The 23,932-nt window shown below is 40.0% G+C and overlaps 1 protein-coding gene across 2 annotated transcripts in view; it reads right to left on the minus strand.

Moving 5' to 3' along the window:
- Positions 1–10,438: 10,438 nt before the first annotated feature.
- Positions 10,439–23,932, minus strand: part of nrsn1l (neurensin 1-like) — a 51,781-nt gene continuing 38,287 nt past the window's right edge. The window contains exons 2-5 of one of the 2 annotated variants that reach the window (XM_063898591.1): positions 17,989–18,090; positions 15,979–16,052; positions 13,402–13,554; positions 10,439–12,493 (exon numbers count right to left, since the gene is read on the minus strand). In XM_063898591.1, the coding sequence (XP_063754661.1) occupies positions 12,086–12,493; positions 13,402–13,554; positions 15,979–16,038 (621 nt within the window). In that variant the 5' untranslated portion in view covers positions 16,039–16,052; positions 17,989–18,090 and the 3' untranslated portion in view covers positions 10,439–12,085. Of the gene's footprint in view, positions 12,494–13,401; positions 13,555–15,978; positions 16,053–17,988; positions 18,103–23,932 lie in introns of those variants that run through there. The other variant, XM_063898592.1, reaches the window with a different exon arrangement.

Consider the following 23,932-nt stretch of genomic DNA (forward strand, 5'->3'; position numbering starts at 1 on the left):
TAAGTCATTGGTTTTTTTTCTTGTATCGATCGGTCTTAACAGGTGGGTGTTTCGTCTGTGATGGAAGACGTGTAGACTCTCTGCTGTCCTGATATCCACTGTTTTGGAGCAAGGATAGCAAACAGCCGTGTGTTTATTTAATTGAAGTGGTTTATTGAGTGGGTTTGGATTTCAAATGGGACACAACGAGTGGTCTTGGTGTAATTCCTGTTTGTTTAAACTCATCCATCCACCCAGATTCATCCCTACAAAGACGTTATTGTTGTCTATATTCTATCACTTGATCTTTACTCGTGTCGTAATCACTACGGTCACTATTTGTAGAATTGAGAGCGAAAAAGTCCCAAATGTGCCATCCTTAAAACACAACCCTGTACAGGCTGCTTTCCTCTTTTGTCAATGATATGTTACCTCTCTGCTTCATGCCTTGTGACTCATAAGGCTGTTTCTGAATGATACACTGCACATTCAGTCAAAAATAGTCATCGTTGTGGCTTGTATGTGATTGGCTGTTGGGTGTAAAGAGCAGCACGACATATGTGGGCTGCCTGTGTTGGTTTCACACTCCGATGTTTTTGATTTTTTTTGGCCTCAAACCACAGACTCCTCTTTTCCCTCATGAGGGTTTCGTGTTCTGCCGGCTCCAAAAACAGAGCGATGTAGGTGTTAAAGGAGGGGTGAACTTATTTCAAATTCTTCTTCTGAGTCACTATCCATGTTTTCATGGTCCAAACAGAACACTTCTGAACATGCCTCCTCCATACACATTTTTTTCTCTGAATCAAGACACACAAAAAAATGTCCCTTGTAAAAATACCACACCACTTTTTGCTACTTCTGTACTTAAATGAGTGAGTTCAGAAGTGAGTCCCAAAATATGGCAAAGTAGAAGTTCGGTGCATTCAGAAACAGTCAAAGTGTTGAGTGTGGACGATAGACACGTTTTAGCAACCGCCATCTTGGCTACATAACAGAATTGTGGTTTCTTTGTTAAACACAGCTATAGTTATATTTTTACGTTTACTATTTAAGTAACGTACCACTACACTGATGTAGAAAAGAAGTGCTCGACATGGGAAGCGTCCCAATTGAGATACCGAATGTGATTTTGTTTAGCACACTACGCTAGAAGCATGCTCAACACATGGGGTTGAAACTGTTTCAAAATGACGGATGTTGACAGCAGCAGTAAACCCTTCAACCTCACATGCAAAAAGTAAAAGGCTGTGGAAAATGGATACATGCATGTGCGTGTTCCCCGAGTGTTGCATGTTGATGGTCGATGGGATTGAACCCATAGAATATTGCCTGGGACAAATAATTCATCCTTTATGTTTTTTCCTCTATATTGCATATATATGCCATTGAAACATGATTTTGATCAAGGAGCCTTTACCATAAAAGTCACTCTGTGCTGTATGGAGTCCATTAGCCATTGAGAAAAAAAGCCAGGAAACAATTGAACTCAGAGCTGGAGAGATGTGAAGAGATTGTGGCTGAAAGGTTCAAGGCGAGTACCAAGAAAATAAATCAGATCCGGGCTGATGCGATTGTCAGTGTGCAAACAGGATGTAGAGCCTGTCGGAGCATCAAAGCGCAGAACGGTTGCTTCTGTATAGAGGAACACTAGCAAGGACAATTACAGTGATGACGAATGTTATGAATGGAGATGGGACCCTACAGGCTCGGTGCAAACACTCTGAGTGTGGGCGCTTAAAGGACATTGCTTTTTCCGTGTTTCCATCCATTTGCCTCAAGTCATGAATGTAATGCATTAGTGTTACAAAACATCTTCCAGTGTTTCAGAGTTTTGAATAAACAGTCCCTACCTTTGAAGGAGTCTCTGCCTTTTAAGAAGTAAAAACAACTGAGATGAAAAACAAAATGTGCTCTAGTTGTATAATCCATCCAACATGACATACATATACATATTTATGAAGCACTTTTTAATGCAAACCATAGTCCACTTAGACTAACCTGTAAAAAAACCTCACATTTAATATTCACTTTAAAGTTTCAGCATGGGCGATGAGCTTTCATGCGGGAAATTGTAGTTTGACAAAATGAAAAATTGGAAATCAAGGTCAATTTATATGTTGTTTTTTTGTCAGAAGGACAAGACCAGAAGGACTTTCCTTTACAGAGGATCTGAAGCTAAGAACTCCCCCCTTTTTCTACTCTCTAATATCAGTTTCTAATTTGAGATTTTAGAATTCTTTATTTCTACTCTTTTAATTTCTAATTATGTGCAATGCCTTCTTCTTTTATGCTGCTGCAACGATATCATTTCCCCATATGGGATCAGTAAAGTGCATCTTATTTTCTGTTTTTTTGAAAGGTTTTGAGGATAAAAACAGTAAATCTTGAGTTGTTGTTTTTGTCAATTAGACACAAGTTTAAATATGCTATTTCTTTTTATACATCATGTGAAATAACTGAAAACCATTATATGGAATTGTAAAGTAAGTATACTCAAAACATTACATTTTAAAGCATTTGATTTTTAAATTGCCTGGAATAATGACCATATGAATCATCCGTATCCACAGTCGATTGGACACTGGGTGAACAGCAATCCAAATCCAACCCAACACAATTCCAAATTGTCCTTTTGTTGTTTTTGAAAGACGGTGATCACAATATATGTGTCCTAAAACTTTGAAGCTATAAGATGCCAGAAAAAAACCACATTAAAGGTTAAAACTAGAAAAATATTTCTCGTATCATCAGCAAGTCTTATTTAAATTCTGACTTCCATACCCTGCAAAGCATCCCTGCCCGAGGCGTATTAGTTTCTACTGAAGACATAAATCAGAAACAGATTACAAATGTTTACTTTCATTTATTAGGTTTAGGTATTTCCCTAAAGCAGCTGCACGTCTAAATGAAATGACTCTTAAACCGTTGTGAATAGTGCATTTATTTCTGATGTAAATTGGTACCAGTGTCTTCCTTTGACAGGTCTGTGGGATTGACTCAAAATAAAACGACAGTGCTTATGTTTATGGAAATGAAAAAGGATATTGACAGCTTATGAACGTGCACTAAATGATAAATATCTGGAGGTGGTTACACAGAATATTCTTGATGGTAAAATCCATTCTTTGATTGGTTAGGTCTTTAAGGGATCAGACATTGTAATATAATCCAGGCGTTCCCTACAAATAAATAAAGGACAATCATTCCTGTCCATTACCACAACCTAATGACTGCTTTACCGCCTTTAAGACGTGTTTGACAGTCAAACCAAGTGAGTCACATCATATGGTTCAATAAAGAGTCTTGTTTTCCTACTCCTTATTCTTATTGCTTGCTCTTTGCATCATGCTGTTCTATATTAAGGTTTTTTATCAGTTTTTATTGACTTCTCATCACTGTGATCGTCCACATCTCTCTGCTGTTGGATATAACACCAGGTACGAATGTTAACTAAAGCTGATTAGAAAGCGGATGCGGGTCTAATTTATCATATCCAGTTAGCGGCATCCTATTCCCCATCCACCGTGCCAAATGGACAGGTCGTCATTTTGCCTGCAGCGGGCTGTCAGTGGGCCTGAGCTCTGTGTGTTTGGTTGAGTGTGTGTGTATGTGTGTGTGTGTGTGTGTGAGAGCGTCCATCCTGCCTTCAGCATCAGTCCTTTTCACTGCAGCCATAATTACCACTGTCTGAGGGTAACCAACAGTGGCGGATCTCATTATGCCATGATATGGGTCGCGTCTGCATATACAGGCACACATACACAGCCTATTTACATATGAATGCATCCAGTTCTGCACACACACACACACCAGCCGGCACATCCATCCACCAACACACACACCCAAAAACATTTACATATAAAAGCGTTAATGTGCGACACACACGTTACATAGTACACACACACAGCAGCCTATTCAAACATGCACCTCACACACATACGGGCTACTCATAAATTTAGACACTTCCGTCAGAAGGCCCCTCGCCAGCCGACAGGGATATGAACCCAATATAGCATCCCAGAGATAAGCCAGTGACTCTGGAAGCAGAACTAATATTATTTGCACGGTGTCGAACGTTTATCTGGCGCCGCCTGCAAAGTGATGGTTCGGTGTCACTTTTGTTTAATAATGATGTGCCAATAGTAATATGCCTGCTGGCTGGAAACCTATTACAGTTCAAAAGATTATCCAAATACAATCTAATTTGGAATATTGCATTTTGACAGCCTGTGACTGGAGGAGGTGGGATGGTAATGCGATACTTTCTTTCCTTTTTAAAAATTCCAATTAACATTTTTAATGCTCAACAAACCAATGGTGACTGCAAATATGCAGAGGTGTTCGACGGTGCCAAATCTCCTGATGGCTTTCAGACGGAGATGAGGAGGAAAATAACTTTCGCACAATGCAAACTTTTGATTAGCCGAGCGCTGTGTCCGGGCTCTGCTGTCAGTCGACTTTGAATTGACATTGTGAAGGAGAGATAATGTACTGAAGGAGAGGAAACACTGTCGAGCAATTGTACCATACAAACACAAATATTTTACATTCCTAGAGGGGATGACAGTACCAGTGGCGGCTCTAGATCAAGTGTAACGAGCAGTGAGAGGGGCACAATTAATGGGGGAGAAAGACCATCAAAGACAGGGATCAACACTTTTAGTTCAGTGAAAAGTCAAAGCCTGCCAAAAAACTACATTAGATTTGGAGTTTGATTTAGTAACTGAATTTGTGTCAGTGAATTTTAGTTGAATTACTTATTTTCAGTTACTTTTGGCTCAAGTTACTGCCCGGTCTTGCAGCACTTTTAGAAGCCCCTACCCTCCCCCTAAGAAACGCTGTTGATCTAAATGCAGTCTGGGGTCATTTTTCATTCATCTATTATTCATGCAGCTTTTATTTCATTTGTAACTTTTGTTTGTATTTGTTTTAGAAGATTTTTAAGTAACAAGGTTGCAATTTTATTCAATTACATGATTGGGGGGGGGGGGGGGGGGATGTGCAGGGGGGGTCCAATCTCAGTGTCAGAGGGGCACTGTTACCCCCCCCCTCAGAACCACCCATGGACAGTGTGTGGACCAATCTTGCATACTACCTACTTTTATATCAAGTGTATAGTGTGCCTGTTTGTTAGCTTTACAGACGTTCAGCTTATCACGACACAAATATATTCAAAGTAAACGGGTTGAAAGTATAAGAACAATTCCGATCAATAAAGGATATCTTATCTTGTCTAATCTTAGAACACTTTTACCGAAGATCAGACAACACATTATTTCGTAAGAGACAGAACAATCTCACCACCAATCTGTCCCTGCCTACCTGCAGCTTTAAATTTAGCTACCTTATCACCTTCCTCTCATAAATACTTAACTAAAATACATCAACACTGTGCAGGAAATTGTTGGAAAGTTAGTTATTAAAATGGAGTTATTAAAATAGAAATTAAAGCCCATCCCTCCCATAATACACCATTGTTACACATCATCAATATCTAATGCTTAGTGGAGTTATTTTGTGATGAAGTGTTTTAATTTACTTCTTTTTTTTTACGCTTCCCCTCCTCTCAGTCAGTGATTTCCTGCTTTCCAATGAATGGCTTTTGAGGTGTTGCTTGAATCATGGTGTGTGTGTCGGGCATATTAATACCATGGAAGAGTTTTATGGCTTAATTTGATTTCTGGAAGTTTTTTAAGAAATTCAACTTTAAATATTTTATTTTTAGTACCCTTAACTTTCTGTCTTCTCTGATAACACCTCATGTATCTGGGCTGGATGTCTTCAAAAAGTAGATTGCAGATTGTTGAATACTTTTTGAAATGTGTATGAAATAAACAAAGTAGTTAATACATTACCTGGATTTAAACACACATATATTTATATGGTAGCATTTCCTCTTATTTCTAACAATTTAAATGTGGTTTTTTTATATATATATATTCTATACGCTTCCTTATAACAAACCCTAGGGTAAGGCTTGTTTGTTTGACCAAATATGATTTTATTGCTTCACAAATGTAGCAAGATACTGTTTAACTGAGCTTAGTTCAATACTCTTGATTAAGTTGGTTTGTTTGCTAAAGTTTGTGGCAGGAATTAGTCCAAAAACCTGGAAATGTTTTTACCAAAGACAACATTATATTACATGTTAGACGCTTTTATCAAAAGCAACTCAGATATTCAACAGTGGGGACAATCCCCACAGGAGCAACTTGAGGTGAAGTGTCTTGCCCAGGGATACAATAACATGCTGACCACAGCGGGGATTGAACCAGTATCCATCTGAGCTGAAGATCAGCGCACTAATATCTAATGTCCCTGTTATGGAGCTCTGGCGGGTCAGTCTATGAAAAACACATCATCACTTCAGCTTGAACAAGTTTAAAAATAATTGAATGTTTTATAGTTGACACATCATTTCTTTAACATATGTTTTATTTCTTTTTGGATAAAGATCTGATTGGATGATATATGAGCCATAACTATGCAGAGCTACTTTTGCTATAGGAGGGTGTTGGTCTGCCCACTACTTCTGTTTCATCTTCAGAGCCTCTCGCATCAACTACGTGAAATCTGATTGGTTGTGGGACGTACAGAACTTCCTTTTAAATGCATGTAGCGTACATCTGAGGGCTTAAACAAACAATTTCCCTTGCCGTGCTGCAATGCAAAAATGTAAGGACCTTTACAGTAGAAATGATACTGAATAACATCCAATAACTGATATGACTTTCTCCATATCGCTGTGCATTCTGTCAACTTCCTGCACACATGCGGGCTGCGGTTAAGTATTTCATGGTGATGGACTATATATATTGCACTGCTTGGATAAGTGCTTGGCCATTGCAAATGCTTAGATTGCTTGCGGAGAGAAATAACATCTCTTCTTGTCGTAACGGGAGAGACATCAGCATGGTCAGCCATAACCATTTCTGGAATTCTGATGAGATCATTGGCAGAGTGATTGCCTGCTGTTGCTTCACTTGTGATGTTTAGCTCTTTTAAAGGGAGATGCTAATTTCAGCCTGAAGGCATGCAATGACAAATGAGAGTGATATATCCCTGCCTCTTTTCTCTTATTGCGTGTTTTACTCAAATTCCCTGTCCGGGTCTTATGTTCTTCACAATCTGTCTGACATTCTGTCTCTAAAACATCTCCTTCAGACTCAATGTTCTTTTGTATTTGTCCAACTTAAGACCATTTAAACTGCACCAAATGTGGATGGTTACTCCTTGGCTGCTCCACAAATGAATCCAAGCTGCCCCCCCCCCCCCCCCCCCCCCCCCCCACCAAGAGCAACACACATGAGCAGATCCACATCACTGAGTTATCAGAGACACATAATGGCACACCACAACAGATGTCATTGTAAGTATGGCAATAAGAATCCAGCAGAGAGGGTGGTGGAAGGGGAGGGGGGTGGAGATAGTGGAGAGGGTACCAGCGGTGAGTAACAGGTATGAGCAGGGAGTGTAAATAGAATCAGTTTGCAGCATGAATGATTGTCAGGTGATAAACTCCACCTCATCCACTCATCGACGTACTCAGAATCCGCACGAGTTACCTTTCTGCTCCGTTTGTTTTGCACGGCAACAGGGAATTCCCAAAATACAATCTAATGGACGATTTGTGCAGGCACCTGCAGAGGAATGAGCATGAGTTGTGATTGGCTGATAACAAACATAGACACAGTAAGTATATCTTTCAGGTTTAACTCCTGAGGCTTTAGTAGGGCGTGTTTAGGTGTTTTAAAAACAACGTTAGTGCCAAAACTAGCTCAGAAAAACACACTTTGGTGCAAAATTGCATCTTTTTATTTCTACCTTCCATTGAGGCTCTGCTTGATATATATCAACATGGTTTCGTATCATCTGCATTGCCATCTGTGGGAGAGGAAAAATGCAACACCCAACTAGAAATTAAGCCAACGCAGCTGTTATTTACACAGCTTTTAAGCTTTTGTTTCCCTTAAAAATCTGTTGGCAACACGATTTGGGCTCCATGACCTTGATCAGAGTGCTCTGAAATTAACAGCACATTATCTATTGTAGCTAATAACATGGTGTGAGTGCATCATGGTGATGTTTCTGTCTTTTTGGTCTCAGATTTGTAAAGAGAAATATGATTAAATAAAAGATACAATAACCTTTTTTTATATTTTTGTTTTTGAGATGATTGCCAACAGACCGGTTTCTGTCCCAAAGAGTCCCCAACCCCACACACTGGCTGAGAAACATTCCAGCTTCCTATCTGCTTCCACAGCAGATGAGATGTTACAATATCAGCAGTCTCCCAGGCACCCAGAGATTCAGGAACACACACACACACACACACACACACACACACACACACACACACTGGGATGGATGGTTCTACCAATCAGCCGAGCAGACTGCGGTCTGATCCTCGGCTGTGTGTTTCTCTCCCTCAACAGTGTGACTCACACTCGGAGCTTTCACATTCAGTGGAGCGTATCAGCCTCCATCTTCACAGGAAATGCTGCCAGCGCTTCCACTTTTCTATCTCATTATGCACTTACATACAGTTGCTAATAAACCCAGCATGCTTAAATCATCCGTGCCAACACACGCTCACAGTGTGCAGGGAGCTTTTTGACATCACATACGTAAAGTAGTCCCTGTGCAGGCATGATGATTTTACCATAGGAAGAAAGAAGGAGACTTCATGCAGAGACTTTTTTATGGATAATTTTTAAATAATAAATGAATGTTCTTGTTTGCAGTGACAGGAACCTCAACAAAAAGAGCTTGAAAATAACAAAAATGCACTATTCTTTCAAATAAAAAACTCCAAAACAACTTGTAGAACAAACATACATACAAACACAAATGTTAAAAGGTAAATATGAGTCTGAGGACGAGTTGTGAGACCTGGAGAAAGTGTGTGAAAGAGTGTGTGCGTAGATTCATTCGGGAACATTAGGTGTCCCTCCTGTTGGTGTCGACTGGAGAGACAAGACGCGATGAGTCACCCTCACAGCTGTGACTCATCGCCTCAAAGCAACACGATGTTCTCATTCACACATAAATACAGTTCTCACACACGCACACACACACACACACAAGTTCTGAGGCAAATGATATGGAAACAGGTTGTACTGTACACGTTGTACTCACTTCTGAAAGCTCTTTAAGTTAGGCTTTGTTCTTTCTTGTATTGTTAATTTGTGTACATAAAACAATCTAAAATGTCACCGTTTCTGGCTTTTGAGAAACTGTACATAACATGTCATCAAAATGTTTGACTTAGAGGAACTTTCAATAGCATCTCAATTTGTGAGGTTCATAGGTGTTTCATAGGAGGACACATTCTGCTCATTTTCAGTTTCATATTAGCATTTTTGTTCCTCTACTGGGACATGCCTCCATGCTTTAATGTTCAAAAAGCTCTTTATTGTTCTCATACAGCACCTCTTTTCACCCTCTGTCTGAAACCAGGGCCCAGTCTGCTCTGATTGGTCAGGTGGCCGGCTCTGTTGTGATTGGTCAACCGCTTAGAGATGTCCCGCCTATCACCTACTGTGTAGGAGCGATAGCCAATAGCAGATGTCACTATGTTACGGAAGAAAACAAAGGAGTGGAATGGAGGCGTTTACATGCACAATGACCCACAGGCAAGGAAACAAAACTAAACGGGCCACTTTGATTTTAAAAGCTCAATATCTTTCTGTGAATTGGACCTTCAGACTGGGAAAATAATGACTGCAAGGGATGACGTTATCAGAGGTCGTCACTCGTTCTCTGTGCATTTGCCTCAAGTCTTGTATTAAAGATGCATTGTGCAGCTTTTGACCAATAGAGGGCATAACAACCATAGAGTAGACCCATGTCCACCACTTGACTGGTCCGTACATTCTCCTTTAAAGGCTGTTAGATGTCCCACTTTTTCTTCCCTCACCTACTTCCTTCAAGTGTCTCTTTTTCTCATCACGCTGGACAAGGGAAACACTTAGCAGGAAACCTAATTCTTAAAAGGGGGCTCAGGTAAAAATGTAATAGGTGTTCTTGCAGGTCATTTTCAGAGCCTTCTCTCGTATCTTATTCCTATCTTCTTACCTTTTTTGCAGCATCTGCTCCGAACAGATTTCATGAACATCTCTTTCTCAAACTTGATGAAAGCCACTTTTTGAACAATAGGTTGTAAGATTCTGTTAATCTTTTTGACAAGAGATTAGCATAATCAGCAGCCCAAAATTGCTTTTTAAGGCTACCTGGTCTAGCTCATTTTGTTCAGAATTCAATCTGACAGGAGTCCTGCTGTCAGAAATCACTTCTCGCAGGAGGCCCATTAAGGGAGGCTTGGAGAACCAAAACAGGTCGCTAAAAGCTGAATTAATCTTATACCTCAGTGGCTGCAGCGCTACATGCAACCCTTTCAACCTGTCAGCACAAAGAACCATTTGATTGAACATTCATATGAAAAAATATCCCCGACTGCTTAGGTTTAATCATTTTTATTCTGGAAATGATTGATTAAATGCAATGAAACACTAACAAAGCTTAATACAATTAGGTATGCAAATCACACGGTATATTTGCTTTGTGCTAGTGACACTCGATCCTCTTTCTATTACATTATCTTCATCATAGCCAAGAACAGAGTAAAATATGAAAAATGGATAACAACATCGAGTGGAATCAGAGAAGGCAATCAATCAGGACGTTTTGATTATTCTATTTAAAAACAACTCCACTTTAATGAACCAGAGGACCTTATCCAACAGCCAAGGTGCCAGTGCAGATTCCTCTTACTATGTCCTGCCTGTACACAAAAAATCTGATTGGTGTGAAAATAAATAGAGGGGGGAGTGCTCGGCCAATCAGAAAAGAGCCTTTGTTCAGAGCCGAAAAAATTGAGCACTTTAAGCCCAACTGTTGCCTGGAGACACATCGCAGGCAATTACAGAGCCAGATTACAGTGGGGAGAAAATAGGTGATATTCTCAATGGAGCGTGAATGTGTGTGTGGGCGAGCGGTGAGAGCGAGTGCATGTGATTGTACATGTGTTGAATACACCGGGCATTAGCGGAGATGTGGACACAGAATTGTTAATGTTCTGTTCTTCATGTGAGAGCTTTCTGAATGTCCTGTAATCGGTGTGCATAGGCTATACACCGTCTATGGGAATAGAAATAGTTGTCTTAGAAAGCTGGTACTATAGTATTTAAAATAAGAATTATAAGAAATATTCGGCAGAAATACAACACACACCATAAGCTTTTAAACATCAGTCACTTCCCTCTTTTTAGGTCTTAAGGTGGACATCACTGTCTTTTTAAAATACAACACTAAAGCACCGCACAAACACAGTCTATGTTTGAAACAACAATATCCTGGTCCTGTAGAAAGACACTAGTTAAAATATTGGGACCTCAGTTATATATTTAAATTAATTAAAAACACGATTTATTTGGGACAATTTCTCTCCGTTTTCTCTCTGCTGTTCGGTTTGCTCTCCATTGTACAAAACTTAGCTCAATAAAAAGTAGTTGAAGAGGGAAAATAAAGTTTTCAAGTTTGCAAACAAACGTTAGCATTGATTTCTGTCTCTGAAAAAGTACTTTCTGATACAAATGAACTGCATTCTCAATGTCAATGGGAACATGTTTTCTCCCAGACTACGGTCATAGTTTCAAAACGCGGTTTACGTTGAATGTAAAAGATAGAAAATGTGTCTTAAAATATGTGTACTTGGTATACGCGTTTAGTTAAATATGAAAGTTATATGAGGTCAGCTCTTACACCTGTTTCTTGTGTGTCGAGTCCAGTATTTGCCTGACTCTCTGGCTCTGAATACTGTCAAGACGTCTTGCTTTTGGTCAATGGCGCATGTCAAACTCTTCAAGGAAAAACTACACAGACTGATCGCTGTGATTCCATGGGAATTATTTCATTTTACCGTCTAAATCCTGGTGTGTCCAGACCTTTCAGTCTAACTTTAATAGTAATAGTCACCAAACGACCTCCATTTAAACAGTTTGCATGCAAAAACTAGTTGTGTCCTTCAACAACAATAATAAGATCAGGTTAATGAAACCCTGGGACTAAAACAAACGCCTGAACACCGTAAAGCTCAGCAGCTTATTTAAGAAGTGGACTGCACCTTTTCCACCTTGGACAGTGTGACGGGTATCTTCCCTTTCTCACTACCTGGCGGCTTAGTGACCACATCCCCGAGGTCTCTAAATCCCCTCCATTTGGACCCCAACTCGCCTCTCCGTTCCCCCGGTCTGTGGAACAGCCTCTCTTTCAGGTTGGCCCTCGGGAGGATCCAAACGATAACCCCCATCACCGCCAGGGCCGAGCCCAGACAGGAGAGCCAGATCCCGGCCGCGGTGCTGAGGTGCAGCCCCCTGTTGAAGCTGACGGCCTGGCTGTCCACGAAGAACAAGTCGCCCTCCCCGAATGTCTCAATTTTATGGGGAGTGGAATAACCGACGGACAGGCTGGCAATGCCTGCAGTCAGGAGGAGGAGCCCCAGGGCCATGGACACCTGGAGAGCGAGACAGAGATAGAAACCAGGTGTGGATAAATGTGCAGCCCTGGTGCTTTTTCTTCCATAGGTGGCCCTATTTGTTCAGTGCTCTTTACGTCTCATTAGGAAAGGTCATTGCGTTGTGTGTGATGCAAAAGAAATGCCAGATTGCCAAATGAGAAGGAGGCTTGCCCGCTATCCCTCACCTTTACAAATACCACCACACCACTGCCTGCACTTCATCAAGTAGACAGAGGCAATGTTTGCACAATTTTACACAACTATATCAGAGAGGTGTCACTCTGGGGAATCACTGGCAGGGGACATCACCCTTTCTGCAGCCCAGCACTGGGGCTGACAGTGACAAGGACAGCAGTGTGTGGGGAGTCTGATCGTAACAATTTTGAGGGGAAAATCTCAAAATGTGTTTTTGAAAAAATGATATTACTGTGTCTTTATGAGTTGTTGGAAGGGAATGCACTACATGCTTTGTCAACCACAGTAAGCCTCAACATGTACTCAATTGAATTGATTTACATAGTTACCAAGAAAGGAGCTAATAATAGATTCAGTTCAAGCACGTCAGTCATTTTGACATCATAGTTACAGCAGAACAGATTGAGCATACAGAAAACCAGAAAGATGATTATTAGATGTTTTGCTTACATTTCAAACAACCTTGAAAATGAGCATCACTTTCTGCACGCCTGTGGGATTCATCATGGGACATAATATGTGCCAATGCTGGATTTAATCTCTTTAATATGTGTTCTATCAACCAGTGATATTTATTTATATGTCATATCAGAACACGACTCATAAGATGAAATACACTATAGTTTTTACTACCAAATAATGCAAGAAACTCCAGAACAACAAGCAGCTTTTAAGACCCAGGAGCTGAGATTACATGAGGGGTTCTCTACCTTCCAGACTACCGAGTTCCACCCCAGGGCTGACCTCTGGCTCTGGAAAGACCCCCCGTTCTCCGGGTCTCTTTCCCACATGGAGGACGAGCACTCCTCGTAGAAATGGTGCAGATAGGAACGAACACCAAACTGAAGACAGCTCGAACCGGCCTGAGAGGAGGGGATTCACACAGAAACCTAAATAACACACTAAGGAAAGACACACCTCAGAAAGCATCATAGGGCCCCTTTAAATTACACAAAGACACAGAAAGATAGCTATTTAAGATAACAGTGGGATCAACATGTCATTACCAATCAATAAAATACTCATCGTGTACCTAAGCACTAATGAATATGTAAGAGCAAACAGAAAAGGACAAAAGGTTAAGGGGTAAGGTGGTAACATATGGGGTTTGAGGGACTTATTGAGTTATTGAGCCTACCTACAGTGGTATGCAAAAGTTTGGGCACCCCTTAGGAAAACCACTGCATCAGTTTGTCACTTGCTGAGCTTTTGAAGCAGCAACTTCATTTTAACATATGTTATACCTTATGGTAACAGAAACATCTCAGTAGTGAAATAACTTTTATTGGTCAAACAGAAACATGTTTATGTGCATTCAAACAAAAATAGGCATGTGCATAAATTTGGGCACCCCTAAGAAATAATTCCATTAATATTTAGTATTGCCTCCTTTTGCTGCAATAACGGCCTGTAGACGCCTCCTGTAGCCACAGACAAGTCCCTTAAGCCTGGCAGGTGGTATTTTGGCCCATTCTTCCACACAAAACGTCTCCAGTTCAGTCAGGTTTCTTGGCCTCCGTGCATGGACAGCCTTCTTCAAATAAATCCATACATTTTCAATGATGTTAAGGTCTGGGGACTGGGATGGCCATTCCAGAACATTGTACCTGTGCTTCTGCATGAATTCCTTGGTGGATTTTGATCGGTGCTTAGGATCATTGTCCTGCTGAAAAATCCAACCCCGGCGTAGCTTCAACTTTGTGACTGACTCTAGAACATTCTTGTCAAGAATCTCCTGGTACTGTAAGGAATTCATGTGGCCCTCAACTTTAACAAGTTTTCCAGTACCTGTGCTAGCCACACAGCCCCATAACATGATAGATCCTCCACCAAATTTTACAGTGGGCAACAAGTTCTTTTCATTGAATGCAGTGTGTTTTTTTCGCCATGCATACCTGTTCATGTTATGACCAAATAACTCAATCTTGGTCTCATCTGACCACAGTATTTTGTTCCAAAATGCTTCTGGCTTGTCCAGATGTGCTTTTGCATACCTCATGCGACTCTTCTTGTGATTAACACTCAGGAAAGGCTTTTTGCACATCACCCTTCCAATGAGCTCTTCCTGGTGCAAAGTACGCTGGATTGTGGAACGGTGAACAACTACACCATCAGCAGGCAGATGTTGTTGTAGTTCTCTGGAGGTGGTCTGTGGCTTCTCTGTGACCATTTTCACCATCCTTCGCCTGTGCCTTTCCCCTATTTTTGTCGGCCTACCACATCTTTCCTTCACACGGACTGTTCCTGTGGCCTTCCATTTCACAACTACGTTTCTGACTGTGGAGACAGACAGTTTAAACCTGTCAGATAATTTTTTGTACCCTTCTCCTAATTTATAATGTTGGATTATCTTAGCTTTCAGGTCAGTGGAGAGTTGTTTTGAGGTCCCCATCTTGCCACTCCCTAAGAAAGAACCTAGGCCAGGCACAGCCAGCTATTACCTATGTTAAATAGCCTTTTTCATGATTGGTTCCACCTGTCTTTGTAATTGAAGGTCTAATGAGCTAATCAAAGCAATTTTGTGCAGCAACCTGTCAGCTATAAATCCGTACAGGTGTTGAAATGAATGCTATTTATAAGGGTGCCCAAACTTTTGCACATCCCATTTTTTGCATTTTATTTTATTATAATAAAACTATGTAATGCTACCCTAAGAATTTTGGTCTGGAAAACACTAAAACGTCTACATCTTTGTAGGAAAACAAATGTTGTTGCTGTGATCTTCTATTATAAAGGAAAAGCAAATTGTCATGAAATCTCAGAGGGGTGCCCAAACTTTTGCATACCACTGTATTTCATTAATACCAAGGACAGAAATACTATTGTTCTGTAACACAAATGTGACAGTGGGCTGTGATGAGTGTCAAATGGTCAATTAACAACGCTTTACTATTGAGAGTATTTCCATTATATCTTTCAGAACTACTTTGTATTGAAATGACGTATGATTTTGGTGCCTTCTCGTCCGTCTCGCCATTCAATAAGAAGAAAAATACAGAAAAGTGTTTTGAGGGCTGGAAAAACCTTCCTGTAAATGTTGATAAATGTCCATTATTACCAGGACAAAGTAATGGAAATGCGGGGAAAAAGCTCCCTTAAGGTAAATCCAAGGTGTGCTGTTAATAAAGCAGCCTCCTCTTCTTCATTTCCTTAGTGAAAACGGATAATTTGCATTGAAACATGTAAAGTAAATCATCACCACGCCGTAGGAGATGTCCGTACATTTGCTGATTCATTAGAATAAAATAAAATAAAACTTGATGATCACCGAGGGGAACTCAGCTCACCTCACTCCCGGAGGATTCTCCCCCCGAGCCGGGGACACAGGCGTCAGAGCACAGCGCCATCACGCCGCACACACCTACATTGAGAGAAAACACACACACACAAACACACACACACACACTACTGTAGCTAATACATATTCAGAGTATTCAGAGTGAGTGATATGTGTGTATGTCTAGCTGGGCTGTAAAACAAACACTGTTTATCTGCTGAATATGGATTTCCCTCAATAAAAACCTCCATCGCTCCACACACTGGTTGTAAATCTTGCCCCCGTGTCTCGAGGTTTCCCCAGTTATTGTTGCCGCATGTGAGCGATTGGAGGCGACCGCGGCCCTGAGGTGGCTCTATTACCACCCACGGATGAGTCACACAGATGCAAGTGTGTGCACACAATTCTCCCTCATACTCGTATGCACACATGTTCCTCAGTGGTCTTTCTCCCGAGGCGGTTTGATTGATTTCTTTCATTCTCTGCCTTCAAACGCGCTCCTCTTATCGGCTACACACGGCTGATCTCAGGGTGTACTGTACAGTCAGTTTAACCTGACTGCAGTTTTGAAGCACAACACGGAAAAGTAAATCAGCAAAGAAGAACTTCCTGCTCAGATGATTTTAACTTTCATCCAACTGCCCAAACTTTAACGTGACAGGAGTGTGAACAAACCCTCCAATTTTTAGGGGGTTTGTCAGTACATGCCTTGCAGTCCCGTTTAATAGAAATGATGGGCACATAAACACAATTAAAACAAAAATGCAGGACACCAAACTTCATATGCCAACTAAATAATCTGTGTCTGATTCCCCAGAGTTGGAGAAAGCTTATTTAAACAGCCTAAATAAGCCTTGTTGAGCAACACTTTTAGAAACACATTTACAAAGTCTGATTGAAAATGCTGAACGTGGCCAGGCTTCATTAATTTTAAACCTCATTTTATAGCCACATCATTTATTTGTGTCTGTGTTTTCCTTCTAAAGGAAGTGGTCTGACCTTTGTGGCTGCATGCATGGTGAATGTCAAAGCAATTAGAAGTTTGAATTCACAGGGAAACTAGGAAAGTCCATAACTTACATCCTTTCAATGGACACTTCATGTGGATTTTAGGTCATTATGAGGCGCAATGATTACTTATTCAAGAGGTGGAGAGTGCTTTACTTTTACATACATGTGATAAATGTAACATGCAACACATTGTTAAATATTAAAGCAGTGGATTTCTTGCCTTGTGAGCCTTCATGGTAAAGCAGTGCCTAGTTGTGGCTTCTTTTAGGCGAGTATTTTCTTATCTCGTACTTATTTTTGAATAAAGTATCTCAGAACTTGTTTCACCAAAGCTGTTAACGATGCACTATGCTTTCAAATGAATATGTGGAGCATTTACTGGCGACTGACATAATACTTTGTGCACATTATGATGGATTAAGTGTGAAACTCATTGGTTTAATGTGATTAATTTATAGAAGTGATGGCTTACTGATGGATTTATGGTTGTGTTAATGCACTCAGTCTAAGCTTTGGCACTGATACAGAAGTCCCATAAAGGGTCTTTAACCAGAGAGCTGTCCATGGTGCTAGTAAGTTCCCCCTAACTTTCCCTTTGACACACAGACACGTTCAGTTCACGTAGATTTCATGTTTCAAAAACAGGCAAAATCAAGCTGTTTGTTTTCTGATGGATCCTAAAGCAGCCCCGAAATGCAACAGGTTTCCTTTACTCTACTTTACCCACACTTATTTAAAAGAAAACCCCAGTTGCTTCCATATGCTAATACGAAAACATATATCGTATTTTGATCACATCTTTCCACAACAATTAAAAAGCATGGAGGTAATTCTCAGCACAGATTAACTCAGGAGCCCTGAACACAGGTGAGTCATCGCAGCCATGCAGCCTCGCTCACTTTCCCCTCGCGCGCTTCATCTACACGGCTCACTTTCTCTGTTTCCCCTTCCTGCAGACTCCCCCTTTTCATTTAAACCCACCGAGTTTTTCAGACGGACTCAGTCTTACCCCCTTGGCCGGAGTGCTCGCTCTTCTCACTGGGGATCCATGTGCTGTCGGACCGGTGGATCTCCAACGCTGCCTCTGATGTGAATCAGCTGGAGAGACACACTGAGCATGCGCGGAAAAAAGACCTGTAGATAACACATGACATCTGTCTGCTAACACACAACCAGTGGTGGAAGAAATATACTAACACAAAACGGTATAAAACTCAATTTCCAGTAAAGGAACAGCATGGAGATGGGTCATTAAGAGTGTTTAAGTACGATGAGGAAAATGTACTTAAAGTATTAATGTGATATATGGTTTAATCTGTTCCAAATAATAATATTTTAAGTTGTTCCTAAGTATGTTGTGTCAGAAACTGAATATATAAAGTGACTAGTTAATAGATATGTAGTTAAATGGAGTAAAAAGTACCTCAAATGTCAAATCCAGAACTTGAGTAAATGCACTTACAGGTTTATTCTCACGATAATTTAACCATACTGATTTCCGAAAGAAACTATTGGTATTAGAAGTCGTATAAACCTGATAACACACACTGTATTATTTGAAAAATATAAGTGGTTCCAGTGTGAGTAAAGACATTTGTATTCCTTAGTTGGTTGTCCTAATCCTCTACAAAATATGAAAATCACAGCAAAACTTTATCGGCAATTTTTTTTTTTAAATAGCAGAAAATGTGTCTTTTTTTTATTCATCAGCTGTTTTGGGGATATTGTGAACAGACAGACATTCAGCTGGTCATGGGGGGGATATTCTTACATAATTAAAGAATCTAATGTGCAATCAATAAGATGTCAATCAAAGGAAATATCAATCAAAATATTTGATTACTCCCAGGGGCAATTTAAGTTGAATGGCACCATATTACAATAAAACAAAACCATATTTATACAAACACAAGAAGTAATAAATATTAATAGTAATCATGTTTATTAAAAAATATGGTAAGTAAATATAATAAATATATTTGAGTTTTTAAATAAATACATATCTTTAATATATATTCAAACAATTCAATATAAATAATAAATACATAAATGGAATAATGAATTAATAACAAATAAAAATAAATAAATAAATAATATTAAAAAGTCAATAGTCCCAAATCAGGGGCTACACAAAAACCAAAAACATAAAACTCTACATTCAGTTCATTTTTTGTGACTAGAGCTAATGTACATATTTTAAAGTTTGGGAAGTATGTGTCTATATATCAGAGGAGATTAAAGCATAAGTCACTATACCCGCCTAAAGCAATATTTAGCGGTATTATATGAAACCAGATTAGGACTGCCTATGTATTTATAACCCTTCTGATAGTCTTAGTGTAGCACTGTCAGTTCTTCAGCTGGGATGAGCTGTTTGAAACCCATCCCCCGGCACATTGAGCACCTGTCTAGATATTATCCTTTTGAAGTTAGTTTAGTCTGAAGGCTTTTTGGCCACAGGTGCTTTAAGGTTGGCTCAAACTTTTCTTGACGGACCTCGTCTTGAACCCTTGTCTTCTGAAAACGATCTCAAAGTCAGGTATTTCTTTATCAAACTGCCCACTGTTTTAACCTTCTCCATGCCACCGCCCCCCTTTGGGATTGGTGTAAAAGAGCATCGACCTCATCGCCATCCAACACCTTTGGGATGGACTGGAAAGCCGGTTGTGATGGAGGGATTATCTCCCCACATCAGTATCTAACCTTGCTCTTGTTTTATAGCAAATACCAACAGTCAGGGACCAAAGTCTTGGGAAGTCTTACAAGAAAAAGTGTCTGATAAAACGCCACAAAACTAGTTTTTCTTTTTGGTTTGTGAAGGAGCTTTTAAAGACTTAGAAAATATCCCAGTTAATGCCATCAGGGTTTTCCTGGCTTGTGCTTGGAAACGCATTTATGGTATTTAGCACTCTGTTGAGCACATTTTGGTACAAAAGTTTGCAGTGTACTTTGACTTAGTGTTCCACTTCACCTTGTGAAATTGTATTCAAGTCGCCCAATATCAAAATGTGTCTCACAGAACTTCACAATCTGTACAGCACATTTACAACCTCTGTCCTTAGAGCCTTGCAACGGCTCAAGGAAAACTCCCCTTAAAGAAATTTGAATTAATATTGGGTAAAATTGGACGCACAGTTTCAATATGGTTAGTTTTATAATTTCTGAATCCAGACATTAAATGTGGGGTCAGATTTGGGACTCTTTTGATGTTTTTCTCATCTAGCTACATATTTATTACCTTGAGTTTTTCATTTTGTGGTTAATTTCTTTGTATTTTTGGTTTTAAAATCAATTTAAATTGCTATTTTTTGGGGTTAATTCAGATGCATCATAAAAGGATTTCCACAGAAGTAAACAAACCTTTTTTTAGTTTGAAGATAAGTCTGAAAGGTATAAAAAGTATTCCTCATTTGAGAAAATTCCACTGACGTTTCATCTATGTGTAAAAGTCTTTCTGATTCCTGCTTGAGTCCTTTCAACTATTCAGCAACAATGATGATAATATTTTGAGGTAAGTTTTTGTACAATTCTGCCATCTCAAAACTGTCCATCAAGTCCTGATCAGACAAAGAGTCTATACTTAAATTGAAGGCAGCATCCAGCAGCTGTCAATGGAAGATAATGCCTCGGAGAGCGTAATGTGAAGAGGCGTTTCTACCTCTGTAAGCGGTAACTCTCATTAGAGGTCCGTCTCTGAAATAATGTTAAAAGAAACCACCTCACACACACACACTCACACACACACACACACACACACACACACACACACACACACACACACACACACACACACACACACACACACACACACACACACACACACACACACACACACACACACACACACACAGTCAGATATGTGTTCTGTAAATATTTCAGTGTTTCTTGAATATACATTATTTTTGCAGACTGTCATAACACATCCCAAATGAAAAGAAAAACAAATACTGTCATTTCCGATCTCTGTGTGTGACAGGGACATTTGGTCCTGCGCAGAAGAAGTGTGTGTATGTGTGTGTGTGTGTGTGGTTCATCATATTTGTTATTTGGACACAGTATGGTAAGCCATTAAGGCGGGATAAGTCTGTTTCCAAGGTGCCCTTGTTGAAAGAAAGACATGTAAAACTGGGCTTGTTTTTTCATTCATCTCCCTACACACACACACACACACACACACACACACACACACACACACACACACACACACACACACACACACACACACACACACACACACACACACACACACACACACACACACACACACACACACACACACACACACACACACACACACACACATGTTTTTGTATGACCAAGCCCCGCTCTATCGGAGAGAGAGAAAGAGATTTCCATGGTTACGAGTCCAGCAAGGTCAGACACAGGAAGTGAGTGCTAGGTGTTGATTGGGTGTTGGATAATTACACTTCCCTTTAAGATGATGTGCAAACAGGGTTTTTTTTTATCCACTCTATTTAGAAGCTGTTGTAAAGCATTATCTGTCATTTCAGCTGCATGCCTTGCTGCCCTTATTACTTCCTTTATTCCCCAGCTTGGGGAGGGTTATCCTTTGGTGTGATAAATTATGCATTGTGCTGGCTGATATCTTAAAAATAACCTGTGCATCAACCCACACCAGCCTATAAAGCCACTGTCAATTTCAGGGAACATCCAAAGCCATCATGTTAATTAATTGCGAAAAGCTTGGCTCGCCAAACAGAAAGGGGGAAACCATTTTCCAAAGCAGCAATATTTTTGGTTTGATGACTGTGGAGACATTTATATTTATCTTTTTATTTCCTGCACCTATCTAATCCCAGCATGCACTGGTAAACACTTTTTGAAAGTTGGCACAGTCCATCTTGAGAAAAAGGTACAATGGAAAATAATATGTATGTTCAGTGTAAATGATACTGTAAATTCTTGAAAACATCATCAGTCATTTTTTATTTTTACCCTGCCCTCTTGATCCTGATCATCATCGTGGTGACATCATTTACTGAGTAGGATTGGACATGATCTTGGGTTAAACCACTCACTGTTCAGAGCTTGAAGCAGCTTGTGATAATGAAAAAAGTGTGAAATGTCATCATATATCAGGATAAATATTGAAAATGTATCCCAAAAGGAAATCAGGAGAGGGAAATGTGTCAAACTGTGGTTTAAAAGTAACAATTTAACATCTTAATGATTGTGAATTGTCAGATGTAACTCTAACCTAGCTCTCTCTGTTGCCAATCTTTATTGCTTGGCTTAGCAACGGCTAGCCACAGCCTGCATCTAGACATGATAGTGCCACTGACCTTCTATTTGGACTCTCTGCGAAGAAAGGAAAGCAAACAAGCACGTATTCCTAATATATTATGTATATTTTGGCTTGTTAAAAGTGTCGTCTCATTATCTCAAACCCATGCATACCATACGGATTTACAAAAGGCTTATTAAAACTCAAACTCATGTGTGTCATTCTATCTCAAATGCAGGCATGCATTGACTTATCTTTTAATTGCACTAAAGGCATGTTAAATCACATTTCTTCTCTTCCCTCCCTTGTGTCATATCTCCCTTTAAATTCAGTCAGGATACATCACTTCTATCTGAAATACAGGCATACCTTTATAATTGCATAATTAAAAGCTGCTCAAATTCACCGTCCTGCTCCCTATCTCTTTCTGTGAAGCAGGTGTTGGAGGCGCACAGTTATGGATGCACCACAGCTCTGGTAAAACCTCACATCTTTTGTTATCTTCACTGTCGCTTTGCTTTTAGTAAGCTGACGTTTTAATTGCACAATAAAGTCTCGGAAAATAACAAATTTCCTCTCCCCCGGTGGCGCTATATGAAGCGGAGCGGATGCAGCGCTGCAGGCGGGGTTGCGGCGGTGCACAGTTCAGAAGGTCAGCGCTGGATGTGTTTGTGGGTGCAGGGCCGGGGAATGGCTACGTTACATCACACAGAGCGTCAGATAATGGCACATTAACATGAATAATGCATCCCATGTTGACAAGCGGAGGGGAACACACAGCGTCTAAATATTCTATAAGGAGAGGAATTCATAGAATAGAATAGCACTTTGGGAACTAATGGGCCGTCAGGTGTCACATCCTATGATGAAGAGTGAGTTCGTGTGTGAATGCGTTGATGTGTGTCTGTATGACCGTGCTGCTCGTTATTGCTCAATATGGGTTATAAAACCTTTTCTCAAAAAGCCCTCTTTGCATGCATTCTCATTTTGGAGCTTCGTGCTTCTCTCTCGTGCTTGTCAGGATGGAAACATATGTTTTAAAAAAGATTTGAAGAAGTGCATACGCTGCTTTCTCTATAACTAGATTTCCAGACAGTGGAAGTCTGGTGGAGACATAAGGCAAAAATAAAGCTGTCACAATATGTCCATTCTTTTGCAGGATTTAGACAGTTACTTTTATTGAAAAGTGTTTTGACAGCGGCTCTGATTGATTTGTTTTCTGTGGACGCTGGTGGATAATCAAATACCTAGCATTCACTTAAGGAATAGTACAAAATCAACAACATGTTCTTAAAGTATTTGGAATAAAGTTATGCTTCAGGTAGAATGACAGGTTAGTGCATATCAAAATGAATTCATATTTCTGATGTATTATTGGGCTGGCAGCATTTTTGAAGAATAAAGACATTGACTGTCTACATTTTCCTGTTTATCAGTTAATCTCCACCCACTTTCATTTTCTGGCACTGAAGAAGTTAAATTAGGGGCACAATTGCATTGCTCCAGTTTTAAAAAGGGTCAGAAATGTACTCAAACATGTTTGCACTGTATCTTCGAGCGAACATAAACCAAAGATTAATTGCTGCATATATGGGGGACTATTTGTTGCAGCAAAGTGACTTTGTTCATGATGGTGGATTTAATTTGTTGTGTTATTTTTTACCCATACTAAAATAAAAAAGATGACATACTGTAAGATGAGAGTGAG

Source organism: Eleginops maclovinus, chromosome 13 (genome assembly GCF_036324505.1).
Source record: "Eleginops maclovinus isolate JMC-PN-2008 ecotype Puerto Natales chromosome 13, JC_Emac_rtc_rv5, whole genome shotgun sequence".
NCBI classification, from domain to species: Eukaryota; Metazoa; Chordata; class Actinopteri; order Perciformes; family Eleginopidae; genus Eleginops; species Eleginops maclovinus.